Source organism: Lissotriton vulgaris, chromosome 7, assembly GCF_964263255.1.
Source record: "Lissotriton vulgaris chromosome 7, aLisVul1.2, whole genome shotgun sequence".
Taxonomy (NCBI): Eukaryota; Metazoa; Chordata; class Amphibia; order Caudata; family Salamandridae; genus Lissotriton; species Lissotriton vulgaris.
The window spans coordinates 8,097,324-8,115,383 of NC_141695.1; the positions used below are offsets into that span (position 1 = coordinate 8,097,324).

The 18,060-nt window shown below is 43.7% G+C and overlaps 1 protein-coding gene across 1 annotated transcript in view; it reads left to right on the forward strand.

Annotated features, from left to right (window-relative positions):
- Nucleotides 1-6,166: 6,166 nt before the first annotated feature.
- Nucleotides 6,167-18,060, forward strand: part of LOC147700490 (E3 ubiquitin-protein ligase TRIM11-like) — a 120,138-nt gene continuing 108,244 nt past the window's right edge. The window contains exons 1-2 of the mRNA XM_086928437.1: nucleotides 6,167-6,289; nucleotides 16,039-16,134. Coding sequence (XP_086784563.1) covers nucleotides 6,232-6,289; nucleotides 16,039-16,134 — 154 coding nt within the window. The 5' untranslated portion in view covers nucleotides 6,167-6,231. The remainder of the gene's footprint in view (nucleotides 6,290-16,038; nucleotides 16,135-18,060) is intronic.

Consider the following 18,060-nt stretch of genomic DNA (forward strand, 5'->3'; position numbering starts at 1 on the left):
TTCGTTTCCTTTGCACATTTCCATGCATGGCGCAGGATCTCAAAGCAGCCTCTTGGGGCTGGGACACTAGCAATTCATTTTTGGGTCGCTTCCTGGCAAGACCATTGCCTCTTTGCATGATTGTTTTTGTATGCTGCTGTACCTTTCTAATAAAATACTTTAAACATAAAGCCATGTCGGGGATGGATATACAGGTGAGCATAAGGCTGGTATTTTTTGGGGTTTTACCAAACTATGAGTCAATGTCTCCAGAGGAAAATAATTTATTGATTTACCCAGTTTTACTTGCACAGAGGGAAATTTGTAAATATTGGATCAGATTAAAAAATATATCTCAGACGCTTCTTGATTGAATTAATTCTATTAAAAATACGATAAAGCTTGATAGGGTTTCACAAAAGGATTTTTGGTTACCATGTGTAGGTTGGCTAGACACTCTTGATGGCGGTACGAATATAGTATATATATTATGCCTCTACACTGTGATACTTTACCCCTCTGGTTGTTCTGTGAGTTACTGAGGGAGAAGCTCAGAACTGACCAAATATGGGAAAGAGAGGCTCTGTGTCCAGTGCTCCCATCTAGATACAGAGCTCTCGAGCTGGTGCCAATCAAGAGGGGGCAAAAGAGAAATTCAAACTGCACTGTGTATATCTGATGGCGAATGAGGACAAACAAAAAAATGATTATATATGCAGGTTTGACTTCAGGATACATGAAAACGTGGATAAATGAACTCATGTCAACATATGCAATGTACTTTCAAAATAAATGCAATAGAACAGGAAACGCGAGAGTCAATGTGACTGGGAACACACATCTTCATGTTTAAGCTAAGCATTAGTTTGCACACGTCTTTGAATCTCTAGTTTCTACAGTGAATACATTTCAGTAACGTGTTTAAATGCTTCACTTCACCTTACGGAAGTTAAGTCACACAGAGCATATATTGTCAGATGCACCCAAATGTTGCGCTTTCATGACGTGGAAGGGTCGAGTCTACATCGCGCTGGTCCAGAGGAAACCACTGCTGGTCTGACCGTGGTCAGCGGCACCAGCACAGGGTCCAGGGGAAACCCCTGCTGGTCTGACCGTAATCAGCAGCACCAGCACAGGGTCCAGAGGAAACCACGGCTGGTCTGGCCGTAGTCAGCAGCACCAGCACAGGGTCCAGAGGAAACCACTGCTGGTCTGACCGTACTCAGCACCAGCACAGGGTCCAGAGGAAACCACTGCTGGTCTGACCGTAGTCAGCACCAGCACAGGGTCCAGAGGAAACCACTGCTGGTCTGACCGTAGTCAGCGGCACCAGCACAGGGTCCAGAGGAAACCACTGCTGGTCTGACCGTACTCAGCACCAGCACAGGGTCCAGAGGAAACCACGGCTGGTCTGACCGTGGTCAGCGGCACCAGCACAGGGTCCAGAGGAAACCACTGCTGGTCTGACCGTACTCAGCACCAGCACAGGGTCCAGAGGAAACCACTGCTGGTCTGACCGTAGTCAGCACCAGCACAGGGTCCAGAGGAAACCACTGCTGGTCTGACCGTAGTCAGCACCAGCACAGGGTCCAGAGGAAACCACTGCTGGTCTGACCGTAGTCAGCACCAGCACAGGGTCCAGAGGAAACCACTGCTGGTCTGACCGTAGTCAGCACCAGCACAGGGTCCAGAGGAAACCACTACTGGTCTGACCGTGGTCAGCGGCACCAGCACAGGGTCCAGGGGAAACCCCTGCTGGTCTGACCGTAGTCGGTGGCACCAGCACAGGGTCCAGGCGCTGTTTTCACAGACAGTGTGTGTGTAAATGAAAGGTCCGGGGCTCGAAAGGACACACGTGGGCAACAGGAGGAGTAGGAGCCTGTGACATGAAGAGACAGAGCCTGGACACTGCACCTGACCGGCCCTCCATCACATGCCCCCCGCAGGAAGTCTAAGAACAAGCCTATGTGGCTGCCCGGTGCAAGAACCACCAACCAGTGACCCTCCCACCAGAACCAGTACACGGTACCAGTGCTGGAATCTCACCGAGAGGCCACAAACAAGAACCCGGCATCCTGTGGAAAGGGGCCCCCATCCCCGGAGTTACACCCCAGCACTGAACTTGGAGAAGTAGGTGATTAATGTATGTATGTATGTATGTATGTATGTATGTATGTATGTATGCATGTATGTATGTATGTATGTATATGTGCATAATGTATGTATGTATGTATGTATGCAGGTGTGTGGCATTTCATATTGTAAAACTAGCCAGAAAGCAGCAGAGCACTGTACAAAAGCAGGAGTAAGTCAGTGATTGATAGGAGAGAAAGCTGGGTTGTGGATGGTCACTGCATTGTGTTCTAGTGTTCTTTAAAGACGCGCGTCTTCAACTCTTCTAAAGTGGAGCCGCGCTGGAGCAGTCCTGATGGGTAGAGGGATATTGTTCCAAATCCAGCGGCAGGGCGGTAAAAGGGCATGATGCTTTATTGTATTATCTTTCTAACACTTCTTAGTCTGCAGTTAGACAGTGTCTTGGCTGTGGGTGGACTGAGGACCAGCAGATGTGGTGAGTGTGTCTGCTAGATAAACGAGGGTGCTGGTCGTGATGGCTCTGTAAGTGATGCAGCTGGTTCTGAAGATGATGCGGGCCAGCACAGGAGCCAATGGAGTTCCATCAGGATAGGGGTGAGGCCGAAGTATTTGTGGGGTGAGACACATTGTAAGCACGATGTACCACAACTAATATTTGGGCAGTGTAGCCCCTCTTATACAGCAGTGTATTTTACCCTGTGTTACCCCTGGGGCATGTAACTTGTTATACGGAGGGCATTCTGACCATGCCCTATTTGTGAATATGCCCAGGGATCGAAAGGGAAGCGCAGTTCGCCAGTTGGTCTTCACCGCAGCAGGGGCACATTGTGTGCGAAGTGCTCATACTCTCTCATTGTTTCCTCCACTAACAAGCTCCAGGGCTGGGAAACCTGACATTTTAAACACATTTATTTTTTGTGCATAATGGTCGTTTTGGTTCAGCATACGGGCAGTGAAATGTCACCATTTTAGGCTTATTCTTAAACCTCACCAGGGCCTTTTCTGCAAACTGTTCAAACAACTTAAACAGAGATAGGACTACCCCCTCATCACTTAAGTTGGGAAAGAGACAAGAGACTACAAATCAAAGCATCTCTGCGGGGTGAGAATAGAAACAGACAGAGGGCCGCGCAACAGAGAAGATTGGGACAGGGAAAGAGGTATAGGACTACTCCCTAGATTGGAGCTTCATGGCGGCCATCTTGGATGGGGCAAAGTTTTTCATGCACCTATGTATATGGTTATATATACACCAAAACTGTTAATCTAAATAACCATAGAAGCAAATTAGCGCCAAGACTCCTGTCTCCAGGCCACCACCCTACTACAAGATTGACACAACAACAGAAGTTTCTAATAGCGCCTGGGACACCATTGCCACTAGTCTCTCCTGCCACACTGTCTGTGACACGAAATACCACCATTTGGGTGCCTCGCACACCAGAAGGCTCAGTAAGGTTTTGCTTGTTTCCTTCCTCTGCCAGTATATTTAACTGAGGGACGCCTTACCATAAATATCAGGACCATGTTTCAGTGCGGCATTCTGGGGTGTCACCTCAGGGGAGAGGTGGAGGAGCCAGGATCCAACTTGGCTGCTTAGAACCTCTGTTCCGCTGGAGCCCCGCTTTCATCAACTGAGTGAGGCGCTTAATTCCCCACCTAAACAACTGTTTCAACCATCTCCGGACATCGGATGGTCGGGAGCGTCTGACGCTAAGGCTGCCGTTCCATCCGGTCGTAGCAACACAAGGATACTGCCAAAAATCTCACCGGCATTTTAACCTCAAGATGGTGCCTGAGAAGGAACAGACCTGCTTTGTGAACGATTGCAAAGCAGATCCATGGGAGCTTTTACCAAACTACCTACCCCCTACCCCTCCCCGCTCTACTCCTCTCCACTTTCCTGCTACTGACCTCTGCCCTCACCTGTCCTGGCCCTTAGTCCCCTCCCTGTTTATCTGTGAATTTTCCCTCGTCATTTGAGATCTAGCTATTCGGTCTGATGCTCGATGGAGCTACCTGGTTTAGCTGTAGGGGAGATGGGCCGTGGACTCCCTCCCTGGTCGTCACCTACCCAGCCGGACTTTGAGCAGACTTTCCTTTGTCTTTCTGCCGTATTTCCCTCCTACCCCTTTACCATTACCCCCTTCCCCTCTACACTTCCATTATCTTGTCTTTTATGCTCTTGTAATTGTTTGTCTAGCAACTGATGTAAATTGGAACTGATGTAATCTTGTAATTTTGTGGAACCTCATGTAAAGCGCTCTGATACCTCCGGGTCTAGCCAGCGCTATATAAAACTCTTAAAATAAATAAATAAAATAAATAAATAAATGTGATCATATTTGCTCAGGTCCTGGATGAGACGTGCTGCAGCGTGTAGGTTGCCCTTAAGGGTGCCAGCGTGGGGCCCGGGAGGACATGAAGCAGGGAGTTACCACCATCCGAATGTGATAGTACAGGGCCTTGAACAGCAGTTCTGAAGTCATTTTTTAGACTTACACTGGGCACATTCACAACTCACCAAAAACCTTGAGGTGAGCACTAACAATGAAGAACTGATCAGAACGGAAGCATGCTACCGTGATGTTGAGTGATCACCCTGAGGAAGGTGTCATAAAATTGGCAATCTACCTTTCATAGCGTCTAATAACTGACTGTTTTCATATTCACTACCCCTCCAGGCAACTCAGTATTTATCTCCTCACCCCAACCTGATATCGAACAGACCAAATTATAACTAGGCCTGGAAGTGCATGGACTCTGAATGACGCATCTCTCACACACTGCATGGACTCTGGATTATGCGTTATTCACACACTGAATGGACTCTGAATGATGCGTCACTTGCACACTGCATGAACTCTGAATGACGTGACACTCGCACACTGCATGGATTATGTTAATCAGAAATTGGCAGAGATCAGTAACAACAAGAACAGAACAGCATCATACTACATATAGGTGATCTGTATACAAATAGAGTTTAGCACACACATGTTTTCTTCGAATACAGTGAGCAGTTACTTTTCGAAGTGGCAATCTCAAGGACCCGTGACCATGAGAGTGAAAGCAATTAGTTTTCTACAACAGAAGCAATTGCCACCACCTCTGGTCTCATCCTTGACACTCTAATGGCAGAACTATCTAAAATTGGCACATACATAGGGAAAATGGACACTACACTTGCAGAAGTCTTAGGCGAGGTAAAATAAATGGAGACAGAGCTGACCTCCTTTTACCAATGTCCTGACACCACAGAAAGTAGATTAACAGATGTGGAAAACTGGCTGGTCTTCATGATGGGGGCCAAACATATGGGAAATGAGATGCAAAATTGATGAGCTGGAAGATAGGTCCTGCTGGAACAATGTCAGGATTTATCATATACCAGAGGGAGATTAGCCTAATAACTATCTGCAGAACGCAATGCCTAAACTCCAGAGAACTGTTTTCAATGAACTGCAAGAGTTCCAGAGAGCACACAGACTCCAGCAGCAAAATGCATCCAGTGCAAACTCACCCGACCAATAATTGCCCGATTCTTGCAATACCAGCAAGCAAGAGCCATAAAACGAGCAGCAAATAAAGCAAAATGGGCGATTCATGCTTCGCAATCACTGATTTATGTTTTAGCAGACTTCATTTGAAACAAATGTCCTTAGAAGATCCTTTCCTTTTCAATGCACAAAACTTAAGCAACAGTACAATAAATGTCTCCTGGAGGGAGCCAAGAGAAATGGTGATCACAAGAGACAGAAAGAGACAAGAGTATGTGAACCAAGAAGACCGTGGGAAATTCATGGAGACTTTGGGCTGGACTCTCATAGGAACCCAACCATTCATTACACAACCAACCTCGAATAAAGAACAGAAGTGACCGAGAAGACACAAAAACCCAGCAAAAGACACACACAAGCACACACACACACATACACACATATGGTGCACAGTGACACGTGGATCTGCACCCCCATCATTTATCTCCCCCACACACAGATTACAGAATACTATCATCAGCACTTTCTAAGTGGAGTTTCCTGCCTCTGTATCTGTTATATAGATCCCTTCCAAGTGGCTCAAGAGATGCACTCATACCCAAGTACCGCTCACTGCTTCCTGCTCCTCTGAGTATCCCAAGCATCAGTGAGGGCTCCAATGGCAACGAGGAGGGATCAGAGAAGGAATCAGAGAAGGAATCCGATCACTTCTACAGGTAACTCTGATGCATTCTCCCAGGACACAGGGGATTAAATTTCACATGAAGGCAATGGTTAGTGTTATACAGTCAGGGGAGCTGAAGATACCCCCCTCTTATTTATTAGTGTGTCTTATGCAGTCTGTCCGGAGTAAATTAATGATAGTCTGTACGCAGTTTGTGTAGGGCAACTGATGGGCTCACACTTAACTGCAGCACAAGCAACTAAGCAGTCAAAAATGTTGCTGTGATGCACAGGGGAGAAGGAAAAAAGAGTGGAGGGCTGTATCTGCTACGACTGATCTGCTGCTGCTGTCGTATCCTGCTCTGGTGCTCTCATTACGCTGAAAAACACAACGTTGGGGAGGGTCAAGGGGAATATATTTATAGACTATCCAAACTCAATACCCCTATTCAAACTGCAGTAAACAAAAAGAGTTGGAGGGTCTGTATGCTAGGTCGCTGAGTCTCAAAGGTCCTTCATTAAGCACCCCTTTTGGATTGCACTAAATCAGACCTAGTGGTCACATGACACGGGTATGTAGTAGATATCCTATCAGCCCACCCATTTGGCGGAGCATCGTCATGTAGGACGTCTGACCAGGGTGGTAAATCTAGGCCCAGATGAATCGGCCAGATAATACACACTACTGGTTATGTTTGTACAGTGTCCATGCCACAGAGTGGTACTGAAAAATTGCAGTGCAAAATAGGGAGTGAGGTAGAGTGAAGCTAAAATGACGGTCAAGGCAAAGAAAAATAATTTTATTGGAGATATTCACCAGGACGTCAGGTTAAAAAGAAGTGTAGAACAGTGTTGACAAAATCACTGTGATACTTTGCTGTACTATGGATTTGGCCAACATGTTTCTGCCTGAGGTGAACTACACCGGCATTCTTCAGGGCCAGCTACAAAGAGATCTTGCTACTGCAAAGATACACTCAAACACGATGTGCAATGTGAAAACGTGAAACGGACAAACAAAAAGAGTTAAAGAGTTGTCCAGATTACTGGAGAGGTCACGTAGACCATCCTACCATAACCTCCTGATCAGTAGTAGTTGGAGGAGGAAATCCCAGCCATGTGTGGGGGTCAAGCCTCACCTCACCCGGCAACGGCTCGGAGATTGAGGCCCCGCTCTCTCCGTCGGTACCTCTCGGCTGAAACCTAAGCCGAAGGGGAGGCCTCCCCTTCGGCCTCCCCTTCGGCTTAGGATGGTCTACGTGACCTCTCCAGTAATCTGGACAACTCTTTAACTCTTTTTGTTTGTCCGTTTCACGTTTTCACATTGCACATCGTGTTTGAGTGTATCTTTGCAGTAGCAAGATCTCTTTGTAGCTGGCCCTGAAGAATGCCGGTGTAGTTCACCTCAGGCAGAAACATGTTGGCCAAATCCATAGTACAGCAAAGTATCACAGTGATTTTGTCAACACTGTTCTACACTTCTTTTTAACCTGACGTCCTGGTGAATATCTCCAATAAAATTATTTTTCTTTGCCTTGACCGTCATTTTAGCTTCACTCTACCTCACTCCCTATTTTGCACTGCAATTTTTCAGTACCACTCTGTGGCATGGACACTGTACAAACATAACCAGTAGTGTGTATTATCTGGCCGATTCATCTGGGCCTAGATTTACCACCCTGGTCAGACGTCCTACATGACGATGCTCCGCCAAATGGGTGGGCTGATAGGATATCTACTACATACCCGTGTCATGTGACCACTAGGTCTGATTTAGTGCAATCCAAAAGGGGTGCTTAATGAAGGACCTTTGAGACTCAGCGACCTAGCATACAGACCCTCCAACTCTTTTTGTTTACTGCTCTCATTACGCTGCCTTGCATGGTGCACAGATTTGCACTATGGTGCAGAGGTGTGTTTGTGCTGTATACAGGATTTGTACTGAAGCAGACCCTTCCAGTGTGGGTCCCATACTTAAACTCAGATGGATCCCAGTCATTAGGACTTGTGCTGAGCCCCGACACACACATGCAATCCATAGGATTTGTACTGGAAGCAGACCCTTCCAGTGTGAGTCCCATACTTAAACTTTGAAGGATCCCAATAATTAGGACTCGTGCTGAGCCCCGCCACACGGTATATGGTCAAAATATTGATTCCAAAATATCGAGTAACACAAATATCGACTCCAAAATATAGAATGGACAAAATATCGAATGGACAGAATATAGACATCAAAAATATTGTTTTGAAGGTAAGTAATGTAATATCGATTTTAAAAATATAGACAGTCAAAATAATACAGGATGTTAAAAATATTGAATTTTTAATACCATCGAATTTTTTAAAGTGTTTTGTATGTTAGTATATGTGTGAAAAGTGTATATTTTTTTGTAATTTATTTTAAGTAATTCATTTTATGTTATTTAATTTTTGCGTAATTTAATTCTGTAGCGGGTTGTGGGTTTATAAGGGAATAGGGTGGGAAGTAATTTAATTATAATTAATTAAATACGTACATTTATTTATTGGTGTTTATTTTGAATACATTGTTAATTCAGTTTCAGTTTCATACGTCTTTATTTCGATTTTTACATCATAAAAGACAGTTTACAAAAGAGTATTAAAACCAATCAAAAATACATTAAAATTTACCAAATTTTTTTCATCCAGAATTCATCATTTTAAGACAAGAATTAAACAGTAAATATTTAAAGACTTAGTATGAAGAGGAAACCATATTTAAAAGTTATAATCTAAGTACATGAAGGTGTCTAGCTCTAATAACCCTGGCCCACCCTAGGTACTTTGCTACTCCTATAACCACTATCTCTGAGGTGTTTGTTCTTAGAGCCCACAACGCCTCTACACTTCCTCTACTATTCAACTGGCGGCAAATTGGCGGAATCCATTTATTCCTAGCGGCTAAATAGGCTGGGCAAGCAAAGAAAAAATGACCCACACTCGCCTTTTGGTCGTTACACCAGGGACAGTATTCAGTTGTATTACCATCCCATTTCTTGGTAAAAGACCTCACTGGTAAAGACCCCACCCTAAATTGGTGGTATAATTTTTTATCCATGCTCCTAGTAATAACATCCCAATAGTTCTCAAGTAGGGGATCCAATTTGTGCACCAGGAATCGTCCAGTTAGGGTGGTGGCGTCTGACAGTGCAACAAATTGGATTCTAACAGAAGCCCAGAAAAGCATTTTAAATTCTTTTTTTGAGGGAAACACAGTAGACCCCGGTTTAGCCCACAATTGGCTAAGTCCCATACTTTCCAGGAAAAATTTCACTTCCCGGAGCCATGGGATAATGCCAGAACCCATGATTGATCTCACTTCCTCTAATTCATTAGCAAAGAGACTAAGATCCGGCGACGTCCAGATCCGTCTCCACAATGCTACGAGCCGGTACCGTGCCATCTCATTTATCGGTTTACAACCCATATCCAACAAAAGGGGTTTAATTGGTGTGGATTGGGGTAAACCTACGAGTTTACGCAAAAATTTATTTTGAACTCTTACTAAAGGGGTTAGGTCCATATAACCCCATAGATCGGCCCCATATAAAATTGCAGAGTTAATTTTTGCTTCATAGATCTTTAATGCTGGCAAAACCCTTTTAGTCAAAGACATTCTTTGCTCCTGTATTAGGCAACCCGATAGGCGTGCAGATCTTAAGTGAAGGGCGTCAACCTGTGGGTTCCAACTTAGGCGATAGTCTAAGGTCACTCCTAGATAGGTCATAACATTCACTTGTTCAAGGGCTACTCCATTCATGCTAACATGGCTTTTGATGGGACGATTTTTAGTTAAAACCATGAATTTGGTTTTGCTCACATTTATTTGCAGATCATTTAGCTTGCAAAAATCCTCGAATCTGTTAATCGCCTTTTGGAGACCACTACGTGTCTTAGAGACGATTAATGTATCATCTGCGAAGATGAGCAAAGGGAACTTAGTCCCGCCTAATATGGGCGCATCAGTTGGAGTATCTGCAAAAGATTTCACCACCTGATTAATAAATAATAAAAAAAGGGTAGGTGCCAAAACACACCCTTGACGGACACCCCTCGTGACGGGAAAACTGTCCGTTACCTGCCCCTGTCTCCCCCACCTCACTTTCGCAAAATTGCCCTCGTGCAGTCTTACCAGGATTACAAGGAGTTCGGACGGCAGTCCCAGCTTGTCTAGGACAGCCCACAATTTTGCCCTAGGCACAAGATCAAAGGCGGACTTAAGGTCCACAAAGGCGGCTTAGATGGTCCCCCGCCCAATAGCACCACCTTCCAATATATCAGGACAAATCGAAAGACCTGGTCTATGAAATTGTTAATTAATTTTTAATTGGTAGTTAATTTATTCTTAATTGATAATTATTTTTTATTAATTGATTAATTGATAATTATGTGAATAATATTAATGTATTTTCTGTAGCAGGTTAAAGGTTTATAAGCGAATAGGGTGGGAAGTAATTTAATTATAATTAATTAAATATGTATATTTATTTATTGGTATTTATTTTGAATACATTGTTAATTAATTTTTAATTGGTAATTGAATAATTCTTAATTGATAATTATTTTTTATTAATTGATTAATTGATAATTATGTGAATAATATTAATTTATTTTCTGTGCGGGTTAAAGGTTTAAAAGCGAATAGGGTGGGAATTAATTTAATTATAATTAATTAAATATGTAAATTTATTTATTGGTATTTATTTTGAATACATTGTTAATTCATTTTTAATTGGTAATTAATTAATTCTTAATTGATATTTATGATTTATTAATTGATTAATTGATAACTATGTGAATAATATTAATTTATTTTCTGTAGCGGGTTATAGGTTCATAAGGGAAGAGGGTGGGAAGTAATTTAATTATAATTAATTAAATATGTAAATTTATTTATTGGTATTTATTTTGAATACATTGTTTATTAATTTTTAATTGGTAATTAATTAATTCTTAATTGGTAATTCATTTTTATTTATTGATTAATTGATAATTATGTGAATTATAATAATTTATTTTCACTAGAGTGGGAATAGTAAAATGTACCCCTATGCTATCCAACGCTTTCCCTACTGTTGCACTCTCTGGAGTGGGAATAATAATTTTTACCCCTACGCTATCAAACGCCTTCCCTACTGTTGCACTCTCTGGAGTGGGAATAGTAATTTTTACCTCTACGCTATCCAACGCTTTCCCTACTGTTGCACTTCCAGAAGTGGGAATAGTAATTTTTACACTCCTGCTATCCTACGGTAATAATATTGTGTATTTTTTATTAATATTATGTTAATATGTATATATATGTTTTAACAGATATGATTGTATCTTTTTTTACAAGTTAAATTAGTTATTTAATATTTTTAAGATAATTTAAGTATTTTTAAGTATATTTTAGCTATTTATTTTTAATACTTTTTTAATTTGACATTTTTTTTAAGAAATTCGATATTTTTACAACGATATTTTGGATTCGATATTTTGGTACTTACCTGTTTGTAGATAGGAATTCGATATTTTGTCTGTCGATATTTTGGCATCGATATTTTGGGTAGTCTATATTTTGTCCCTCGATATTTAGTCACTGATCCCCGCCACACACATGCAATCCATAGGATTTGTAGTGGAAGCAGTCGCTTCCAGTGTGAAGTCCCATACTTAAACTCAGAAGGAACCCATTCATTAGGACGCGTGCTGAGCCCACCACACACATGCAATCCATAGGATTTGTAATGGAAGCAGACCCTTCCAGCGTGAAGTCCTATACTTAAACTCAGAAGAATCCCAGTCATTAGGACGCATGCTGAGCCCACCACACACATGCAATCCATAGGATTTGTAGTGGAAGCAGACCCTTCCAGTTTGAATTCCTATACTTAAACTCAGAAGGATCCCAGTCATTAGGACGTGTGTTGAGCCCACCACACACATGCAATCCATAGGTGTTTTGGGGAAAAAAAAAATTCTCTTCTTAACACCTGCTTCAAGGTGGTGTTAGCTTTACGCATAAATCCTCGTCTGGCTATCTCAGTAATTTGGATTTTTTGTAAAAATGTATAAGGGTTTGTGCTGATCCATCCACATAACACCCCAAGAACGAACCATTGGTGCAAAGTGACACAGAACAGAGCAAAATGTTTTTTTGTTTTGGGAAAAGGGTATCTTTCTGACACAAAATACCTTTTCCAATGAAAAGTAAATACCAATGTATCACTTTGCACCACTTTGTGTCACTTTATGATGGTGCAAAGTGTTAGTAAATCTAGTCCTGACTGTTATTAACCTCTTTTGCCACCATCTGACAGTGGCACGGTCCCAGCTTTGGCACACAGAGTGAGTCACTGTCCAGCGCTGGAACTCCCTGATGGCTACTGAGTTACTGTGACACACACAGGGAGTAAATGGCCTGCCTTTGTACACACTGAGAGTTACTGACTTGTCAAGGCACAGACTGATATTGGCTTGGTTTCAAAATATATAGTTTTTTGTAATATTAATCTGCACATATATCAACCCCACAATAATATCTAGGAAAATATTGTCAAGGTAAGTAGATGTGGGGTTAGAGTAGTAAATATATACTTCCCTGTGTATGTTTACCTTCTATGTTGGTAGTTGACATTTTGTGCAGGTCAATATTTCGATATTTAATTTTCTAAAATACATCCACTGACAATCAGTGACTAGTCTTGACACACAATGAGACAGCAACTCATTCTTGGCACTCACTGACAATCGATGGTCAGCTTTTGCACTCACTGAGAGGCAATGGTCTGCACTGACATATACTGAGAGGCGATGGTCAGCAGTGAAACACAATGAGAGGCTACTGCCAGCACTGATGTACACCGAGAGGCTATGGACAGCAGTGACACAAATCAAAAGGCTAGGGTCAACATCGAAACACACCGAGAGGCTACGGTCAGCACTGACATACACTGAGAGGCTATGGTCAGCACTGACACACACTGAGAGGCTATAGTCAGCGCTCACACACACTGAGAGGCTATGGTCAGTATTGACACATACTGAGAGGTTATGGTCAGCATTGACACACACTGCGAGGCTGTGGTCAGAACTGACACACACCGAGAGGTTATGGTCAGCACTGACACACACTGAGAGGTTATGGTCAGCACTGACGCACACCCAGAGGCTATATTCAGCACTGACACGCACACACCGACAGGCAATGGTCAGCATTGACACACACTGAAAGTCTATGGTCAGTACTGACACACACCAAGAGGCTATGGTCAGCACTGACACACGCTGAGAGACTATGGTCAGCACTGACACATACCCAGAGGCTATGGTGAGCACTGACACACACCCAGAGGCTATGGTCAGCACTAATAATGTTTAATTGGTTCATGCAGTATGTTTCAGTCAAGACATTGCACACACTGAGAGTCACCAGTCAGTCTCCTCTGAAACACTGAGACCCTTTATTTATTTATTTATTTATTTATTGCAATTTTTAAAGCGCGCAAATACCCCTACGGGTGTCTCGGCGCTAGTGTTTACAGAGCTCGCTGATGGTGTGACGGGGGAGTTTAGGACAATGAAAACAGCCATGTTTTAAGGCTCTTTCTGAATTTGAGGAGCGTGGGGGCAGTTTTAATATGAAGTGGTAGGGTGTTCCACAATTTGGCCGTGGCGGTTGTGAAACATCTGTCTCCCCAGCTGGCCTTTCTTGTCCTAGGGACGTTCAGCAGGTAGGCAGAGGAAGATCGAAGGGTCCTGCGTTGTTCCAGTGGGCGGAGAGCTCTTTTTAGAAACTGTGGCCCTGACCTGTGTTGAATCAAACTTAGACTTACTTCCAGACCTGCAAACACTGAGGTTCACCAATTTTTCCTCACAGATTCTTAGCTGGCATCAAACCCCACTGATCTTTCTGGGTGTTCGGTAAGGTTTGCTGTTCAATGTTGGCTGCTGGTCAATCTTGGCAGGTACTAAGAAGCACGTTCAGTCTGACACACACTGAGACTCAGCGACCAGTCTTGGCACACACAGACACTCATTGACCAGTCTTGTGAAACACTGAGACTCGGTGACCAGTCTTGTCACACACTGGGACTCAGTGACCAGTCTTGTGAAACACTGAGACTCAGTGACCAGTCTTGTCACACACTGAGACTCATTGACCAGTCTTGTGAAACACTGAGACTCAGTGACCAGTCTTGTCACCCACTTGGACTCAGTGACCAGTGTTGGCGCACACTGAGACTCAGAGACTAGCCTTGTGAAACACTGAGACTCAGGGACCAGTCTTTTGAAACACTGAGACTCAGTGACCAGTCTTGTCACACACTGAGACTCAGTGACAAGTTTTGGCACACTCTGAGACTCAGTGACCAGTCTTGTCACACACTGAGACTCAGGGACCAGTCTTGTGAAACACTGAGACTCAGAGACCAGTCTTGGCACACACTGAGACTAAGGGACCAGTCTTGTTAAAAAACACTGAGACTCAGTGACCAGTCTTGGCATACACTGGAGATTGGAGAGGTGTGGTGGAGAGGCCAGGGCAGCTGACTTCGGAGCACAGGGTTCACGGTTCAATCCCCGGCTCCAGCGGCAGCTCAGCTCAGCACCATGTTAAGCAAAGATTGTGAGCGTTTGATCTTCCTTACTAATATTTTCATTCAATCCCATCAAAGGGCTGATTTTCATTATTTGTTAAAGATACTACAGTGCCAGTTGGTTTGTATGGTCATTTATCCATTATGCAATTGGTTCTTAGAACAAAGGACAGAACAGCGGACCCGTGTTTCGCCCTGTTTGGCGAGTCAAGCAAGGGCTTTCTCAAGGCTAATTTGCAGTCTTTTTTTCTGTTTTATCAGGCAGCAAAGTATTATATACATTCATAGTCAAGTGGTGATGAATGCATAATCAATAATCATATTTGAGATTGTGAAAAGCTGTAATCGTCAGGTCAGGAGTCTCCGGTTAATTCCGAGGTATAACCAACTGGCACTGTAGTATCTTTAACAAATGAGGAAAATCAGCCCTTTGATGGGATTGAATGAAAATATTAGTAAGGAGGATCAAACACTCACAATCTTTGCTTAACTTTGGTCGTTAGAGGATGGAAAGGTCCAGAGCCTTGAGCCAACTTTCCTCCAAACAAATACGTAATTTGGGATTCAAATCCAGACTTAGGGATTCCTGGATCGTGATCTCTCTTTCCAATTAACCAGCTCAGCACCAGGTGACTCTAGGTAATAGCTCACTAAATTTCCACAATGGCCCCCAGCCCTTTGGCTTAATGGCTATGGCGGTCGACCTCGAATCTGGGGAACTGGGTTTGGGTCTCGGTAATGACGCTGAACATCCTGTGATCCTGGGAAAAGCACTCAATCTCCCCGTGCCTAACAAAAATGAATGTGTCCTCATGTAATGCAACTGGTGCTATGTGAAGTGCTCTCTACCCAATTCAGGTCACGTTTGCGCTATACAAAACTCTGTAAAATAAAAAACCAAAATAAAAATAAGTAAGGGTGACTAGTTTGCGCTTTACAAATACGGATTTACACTGATACTCAGTGACAAATCTTGGCACACATCGAGACTTAGTGACCAGTCATGGCACACACTATATCGACGAGTTTTGCACACACTTAAAATCTGTGACCAGTCACAGAACACACTGCTATTCATTAAACACACACTCACTGAGGCTATTACAAGTTCTTTGATGATATGGTACTCCAGCTACAGGCAGGTGATCCACTCCCACATGTAAAGTTAATGCAGGATTCTGTGATTTCCTCTCTAGGTGGCCAGGAGATCCCTCGTCTAATGAGGCAGGCGATAATCCTGGGAGTGTTGGTTGCAGTCAACGTATTCATAAACATCGTGCTCTACCGTCTGGGTAAGAAGTGGGAGTTAACTTCCAGATACTATTAGATCCCCCATTTTAGCCACAAAATCACTGTTTGGAGGTGGCTGTCAGCCTCAGCAGTAATGTCTGATTCAAAGGTTTGTCTTAAACATTGCTTAATATGTACGTTCTCCTGGATGATGAAGATGGTGATGGTGATGGCGATGAAGATGATGATAATAAAGTGTTCGGATCACTGAGAGTTGCGGAAGGCTCCTGAAGATGGTGACCCAGTCAATGATGAATAATGATGATGATGATGATGGTGAGGATGGTGAGGATGATGATGATGATGATGGTAAGGATGAGTGTTAACTGTTGTGAGTGTTGACAGTTCCTGAAGACTCCTGAAGGGGGTGCCATGGTTAGTGATGATGATGATGATGATGATGATGATGATGATGATGATGATGGCAATGAGGATGGTGAAGATGATGATGATGATGATGATAATGGGTGTGCCAATGGTGACGATGATGATGATGGTGATTATGGTTATTAGCATTAAGTAATTGTTGGTGATGATGATAATGTGAAGGTGATGATGGTTATGATGATGTCGAAGAGGATGAGGATGATGGTTATTTTAAGTGTTGAGAGAGCTGGGAGCTGTTGAAGGCTCCTAAAGGGGGTGCCATGGTCAAGGATGGATGGTGGTGATTATGATGATTAAGTGTTCAATGTGTATGTATGTATGTGTGTTCTTATATAGCGCTCGACTTACTCTAGGGCATCTCAGCACTTGCATTGGGAACCCATCCTGGCTTTTCCCTGTGAGATAACCCGTACTGGGCATCCCCAAGGTGAAAGCCAGGCATCCCGCCATGGGGGGCCATTGTGGAGATTAAGCAAGCTTAATGCCCAGAGCTGCATAGTGTGAACCCGTGCTTAGAGTGGGCACCGAAGCGAGAATTATTGAGTCCGTGGACAATTGGGCTCAAGACCTTGCCGCGCCAGGAATTGAACCCTGGTCCCGGGTCTGCCCTCTGCTTCAGGGTATGCCTCCTCTAACCAGTGAGCCACACTTGTCGAGAGTGTGGAGAGCTGTTGGAGGCTCATGAAAGAGAAGCCAATTTCCGCCTCACTTTGTGGAGGCTTTGTGGCCATCTGATTTTCCCCGCCACTTTCGGAGGGAGGTCCGGCAAAAAATGTGGGGTTTGGTTCGGGAAGGATCTTAGATTCTCCGATCACATCAAGAGACTGACTGGTGTCTGTTTCGGCACACTCAAGTCACTTAGTAGATTTTTCACTCTGCTTCCTCAGCCTGCCAAGGAAATGGTAGCACGGGCACTTATAGTGTCCCGTTTAGACTATGCAAATGTGCTTTTCATTGGCATTCCGGGATATTTCGTGAACAAACTCCAACTGATCCAAAACACGGTGCCAGACTCTTATTTAGCATCTTTAAAAGAACCAGTATAAGGGCACACCTCCGTGACCTTCACTGGCTGCCGGTGGCCCAGAGTGTGCAGTTTAAGGCCCTCACCTTAGCACATAGAGCCCTGCGTGACTCTGGTCCCTCTTATATTACGAAACGTGCGGCCTTTTATACCCCTCAACGCTCTCTGCGCTCTGCCTCTCACCGTCTGATGGCCACCCCCCGCTTTCGACGCTCCAGATTTGGGGGTCAGTCACTCTCGGTCAAGGCAGCTTTGCTCTGGAATAGCCTTCCAGTCGCCTTACGTCACACGCACGATCTCGGTGCCTTTAAGAGACTTCTCAAAAAACACCTTTTTAATCAAGCTTTCTTTTAATCTTCTCCTTCCACATGCCTGAGTCCGTATCGCGCCAGGATACTCCAGAGTAGTTGTGCGCATTATAAGTCTCTTATAACATAACATAACATAGCATTGTTGGTGAGGATGATGCTGCTGATGATGGTGATGATGAATATTAAGAGTGTTGAGAGCTGTTGAT